Raw genomic sequence first — 6,000 nt, forward strand, 5'->3', positions numbered from 1 at the left:
ATTGCTAACTAAATAGCTGATGTGGAATTTAACTCCAATATCTAAAAATAAAAGCGGATAAGATTTTTCACAATGGCTTTATATAGCAATTGTAAATCACCATTTTGTTGGACACATAAAAACCTCTCTATAACATGGCCCATCTCTATGAGAAGCTTAGGATTGGAGATTTGTCCCCACTGCTTCTTTATGGGAAGAATTTGATCAGACAATGCCCAGCAAGTGCTGTGCAAAAAGGGGTTGGATCTTTATTCATTGCATAGCCACTTCTGCAGCTAATCAAATGGAAGTTTTTAGGGCTTAAAGGGACACTCCAGGCACCCAAACCACTTCTGCCCATTGGAGTGGTCTGGGTGCCAACTCCCACTACACTTAACCCTGCAGGTGTAATTATTGCAGTTTTCATAAACTGCAATTATTGCCTTGCAGGGTTAACTCCTCCTCTAGTGGCTGTCTACTAGACAGCCACTAGAGCACACTTGCTGGATTAAAGCACAGATTATCTGTATATATCTATATATTATCTATAACGTCGCTGGACGTCCTGACGCTATGTTAGGACCTCCAGCGTCGCTAAAATCCCTGTAGGAAAGCATTGAAAAGCATTTTCAATGCTTTCCTATGGAGAGGTCTAATGCGCATGCGCATTAGGTCTCCCCCGCCGGCGGGCGTGATCAGTCTCCGCTACCGGCTGACGTGATGAAGAGGAGGAGCGTGGGCGTGGGCATGTCGCTGCCTCTGGTAAGTCACAGCAACCGGGGATGGGGGGTGGGAGGGAGAAGGGACCTTTAGTGCCAGGAAAACGGATTTTTTCCTGGCACTGAAGAGTCCCTTTAACCCCTTAAGGACACATGACATGTGTGACATGTCATGATTCCCTTTTATTCCAGAAGTTTGGTCCTTAAGGGGTTAAGAAATGTTTGTGGAAATTTTAGTTAATGGATCTTTTTCTGCAACAATTATTTATATAAATTACATGCATTTTTGATCTAAGATATTTCTAATAGTTTTTAAATAGCGATTTATAATAGTTTTTAAACTGATCGATTCATTTAAAAATAAATGGAAAGTGGTTCTATTCTGGACAAAATTGATGAAACCACGTATGACTAGTGTGAAGTGTGTGTGAATGAATCATATAATTTCACAACTATAAAACAAATGATGTGGGGTGTATAAATGAAGGTGATGATTGTGATTGCATCACAGAGATCCACAACCATAAAACTCACAAAACACAGTCTATACAGGAGTGCATCACAGAGCTCCACAGCTCCACAGCACTTACAATACCTACTTAATGAGGAGTCTTTGAAGAGGCTCTGGACAATTGTTGGCCTCTTAAATTAAAGGGACACTATAGGCTACCAGACCACTTCATCTCATTGCATTGGTTTTGGTGCTGTGTCCCTGACATTTTAGCATTGTTTATAGTGGACGTTTAAGACTGCCGCTTTGCATGAGGACATCCATAGTTGTCAGAGGGACGCTATATTCCAAGGAATACAGTTTTGTATTCATAATACTATAGTGTTCCTTTGAACTCCACTAAGCTAAACAACCAAGAAGCAACAGGACCGGTTGCCTGATTGCTAGCCAGTAGGGTGTAACAAGGTTCGTTTATAAAAGTGGCATTTTCTATTTGAAGAAAAAAAAAAAAACACCATGCATAAAGCAAAAATTAAAGTGTTTGGTGTGTCCCTTTAAGATGTAGTGATATTGAGGTCAACAGTGTCCCTTTAAACTCTGAAAGCTAGTTCTATAGATTTTGGACAGCAAGAAAAGATACATTTAAAAACAAAAAACACAAACATTTCTAAACATTCTAACATTTTCTCCCTGTGACGGGTATCATTTTAAAGTTTAATAATAATAAGTGCATATGATGATACAGTAAACGGAGTATACACAAACAGCGATATAAACACAATGCATCCTATGAGGTATGTGTGCAAAATAACTGTTGGACAGGATTGCATGTCTTGTGGTGAGAATAGATAAACAGACATTTTCGGCACTGTAGCTGGGTGAGGCGAAGGGATACATTTTTTTTTTTTTTTCTGAGCAGGAAATATTTTTAACTCAGTCGTCCTGCGACAAGACAAGCCAGTATCAGCCGTTTGACGATGTAAAGTGATTCAGCGTGAGTGCCACAAATGACTAGCAGTAAATTGATTGCTTTAAAAATATTGCCCCTTTCCCCTGATGCACACCTCCCAAAATGTACTTCCCAGTCTGGGGGACATGAAGTGTGGCCTGTAATGAGGGGGAGGGGGGAAGAGTAGTGTAAGACCAGGCAGTTTGAGCACCACTGCAGTAGCCTATACCATACAGAGCAGTTTTATTATATATTCATGGATAACAAAAAAAAAAGAATAAAAAAGATCAAAAGTTGAATAGTGGGACTTAGGTTGAGAAAAGAGCTGACCATGATGATCTGCTCATCATATTCATTTAATTACACATAGTATCTTTAGACTGCTCTGTCCCCCAAAAGTTCTGATCGCAGCCAAATGCACATGTTGACGAGACTAAGTGAACTGTCTGTCAAAATATGAAATGAAGCATTGTGGGTCCGGCACAGTGTATGTCGGGGGTGTCCAAAAGGTAGATCCCCAGATGTTTAAAATAAATAAATAAATAAATAAATAAAATAAATAAAAAAACTACAGCTTCCATGATGCTTTGTCTTTCTAAAGGCATGCTGCTTAAAGGCAAAGCACCATGGGAATTGTAGTTTTACAACATCTGTGGGATCTACCTTTTGGGTAGCCCTGGTGTATGTTAATCACATGCTTTCCAACCTGCGTTGACACAGCTATCCAAAAAACAACACTCCAGTAAGGATATACTCCATGATCTACGGATCATTAAAATACAGCGAAGCATTATCCAGGCAGGAGTTAGAAATATACAATCTGTAAAGAATTATTGTTACTTCTATCTCTATTCTTCACCTATGCAAATCATATTGTGTGAATGTAATAGGATTATAAATGTATTTTTTTTTATCTCTGAATGAACTGATATAAAAAGTGTTTTGCAGAAAATATTTAGCTCTTTGTCTGCTATGAAAAACTCAACATATCTCCCCAAAGCCTCGTTTGAGAGAAAATAGGCCTTGATTTTATATTTTTGAATAAGCTATTCAAAATAATAAAATATGAAAAAATAAAATCATATATGAAAAATATGCAATTATATATTGATATATTATTTTTTTTTTTTTTTTTTAATAATGAATAGATTTCGTGTGCATGATCCAAGTCTCCAATGTCAAGTGCAAATTAAAAAGTGAGGAGCATGTATTTAAATTGTTCTTAAATTCTGTGTGTGCATTATGGAGGAACATACTTAAAGGGACAATGTAGACTCTATTACGGTTTCATCTCATTGATGTAGCTATAGTATCTATAGACCACAGGCCCTGTCACTTCATTCTGAATTAAAGCATTTAAAACATTTTTTTTAAGTTAAACGAGAGTCCCCAGCAGACAACTTTCCCTGTGCGTTTAATGAAGCAGGAAGCATTACCCAGAGCAGTGACGAGCAGCTGTGATTGGCGGAAAGTATCAGCTGACCACTTCCGGCCTATCACAGCGCCGATTGCTGGTATAAAGGAGTATGCAAAAGAAGGAAGTGTGTAATCTCTGCCTTAGCCACACCTCCAGTAGGGGCTGGACTGTAGGTGACCAGGCACCTTTTTTTTTTAGTGTTAAACTGCTTAAAAATGCTTTAACACACTGAATTGAGGGACAGCGCTAGGGGACTCCAGTTTAACAAGATGAAATGGCTATAATGCCTACAGTGTCCGTTTAAGCATGGATGATTGCGTTAAATAAGGCAGTGGCCTGTGAGGCATTTAGCCTATTTTAAGTATGGCTGCCTTGTAAAATGAAAGGTGCCAGCCAGGCCACAGATAACGAACAGCCTGTCTGCTGTGTGAGCTGAAGTTATATCTGTCTGCCACTCAAACACAAGAAAATAACTGCTCCAATACTGCTCCATATCTGTATCGCAATTACAGCCTATTCTGAACATCACCAATCCAACATATATCACATTATCATAAAGGCTCACTATATTAAGGTTTACACATGATGATACATTGAATATATATATATTTTAAAATAGATCATAAACATGTCATAATAAATTGAACATTTTTCGTAACTGTATCATAAACATGTCATAATTCATCAGCTCATAACACTATTTATACACAATATAACATTATTTACTATTATTGCAACAGGACAATGGCATTACAGATGACAAACATAAGAGCAAGCTATTGGATGGAGCGTTTAACTCTCTCCCTGTCGTTGAGTCAGAATATATTTATTTATAAAATATTTTACCAGGAAAGATACATTGAGATTTCTCTCGTTTTCAAGTATGTCCTGGGTCCACAAAACATTGCATTGATTCAATAGGGTACACACACACACACATATATATATATATATATATATATATATATATATATATATATATAAATAAATCTGTTGCTGTGCATTGCATAGCACAGCCAAACTGACATAAATAGGTTAATGGCAATCCATTTGACCTTTTCCTGCCCAGTGTGCTATAAACAATGCATTGCTTTAAGCAATTTGCAGGCTGCTTCAGCTTAGCAAGGGTTAATCCCACCTTGCCTACAGGAATATTCATAATAATAATAAAAATATTAATAAATATATAAGCTGTTTTGTTGCTATAATTTGTGATCTGTCATCTGATGTATAAATATGTATAGAGCACACTACTGTATACACAGTGATCATAAATGCAGGGGTGGGGGATGGTTTAAAGGGTGTTAGAGGATGATGAGCAGGAGAAGGGGGGGTCTGGAATCTGGTGATCCACACAGTTTATTAATGGAACCCTGCAGCTCAGCAATTTGCAAGCAGCCCCCCCAGACATGTACATTGTATCCAAGTACAGACACAATGAATGGATATCTCTCAAATCACAGGCAATGCACCCACTCCATCCATTGCATGATGATCTCTACTGCAATGACTCAGTCTCCTGATTACAATAAGACTCAGGCTGCAATGCAGATCAGGAATAGGCAAAAGGAGGTCTCTTACCTCATTCTTGTAGGAAATGCTTCCTAACCTGGATTCCTCCTTTTTAAAAAAAAAAATGTCTCTCTTATTTGCAGGGCTGAGACTCACAGCTTGGCTGTCAGATTACAGGCTGATCTCTGTGCCTTGCAATTGCTGATTCTGCAGCTGCAGCAAACTGGGAGGTGGTGATGGTGCTTGCTCTCTCTCACAGGCCTGGATGTACTGATACTGTCACTCCAGAGTCCGGTGAAGATCATGTTTGGGTCGAGGTTAGCTGCAGAGATGGTCCTTGCCGACTGACAGCTGTTTCAGAGGTCCTGCCATCTTTTTCTCCACCAAAAGGAGGTGAGGTTTGCAGCAATGAAAGCAGATACAAAAGGAGCTGAGCTGTGCTGCCCCCTGCTGGCCACTAATAAAATCTGCAGCTCCCCCCCTCCTTTTCACATAGCACTCACTCAACACCAGTCAGACACCTGCATGTGCAATGGTAGGGGGAGTTTGGGAGAGCTGTTACTAGGACAGGAGATAAACAAACTGTCTGGACAAAATATAATTAGCCTTCATGGTAACTATGTATCTGTCTGAGGCTTATTCACTAAATTATGAATTGTAATAAACTGTAATCTAAATGGTAAAATTTAGGAAGAGACAGCAATGATGTGCCTAGCTAGAGATGTTCTAAATCAGCCATTTTTAAATAAATGTTTCCTTCAGATTTCAGATGTATATGATTCGGAATTTAGTGAATACACTAAATTAATCATAGGGCATTGAGTCCCCTAGCACTGTCCCTCCATTCAGTGTTAAACTATTTTGAGCAGTTTAAACAGACACTCCACAGCGCAGATAAAAAAATAAATACAAATCACTATTTGGTAGATATACCCCCAACGAAAAGTAGAAACCCCACTTTCTGTGGCTGTCC

General features: G+C 38.7%; 1 protein-coding gene across 1 annotated transcript in view; it reads right to left on the bottom strand.

Moving 5' to 3' along the window:
* Nucleotides 1-5,462, bottom strand: part of EVL (Enah/Vasp-like) — a 183,736-nt gene extending 178,274 nt beyond the window's left edge. Inside the window, exon 1 of the mRNA XM_063439139.1 lies at nucleotides 5,097-5,462. Within this exon, the coding sequence (XP_063295209.1) occupies nucleotides 5,097-5,101 (5 nt within the window). The 5' untranslated portion in view covers nucleotides 5,102-5,462. The remainder of the gene's footprint in view (nucleotides 1-5,096) is intronic.
* Between the last annotated feature and the right edge of the window lie 538 nt (nucleotides 5,463-6,000).

Source organism: Pelobates fuscus, chromosome 13 (assembly GCF_036172605.1).
Source record: "Pelobates fuscus isolate aPelFus1 chromosome 13, aPelFus1.pri, whole genome shotgun sequence".
Classification (NCBI taxonomy): domain Eukaryota; kingdom Metazoa; phylum Chordata; class Amphibia; order Anura; family Pelobatidae; genus Pelobates; species Pelobates fuscus.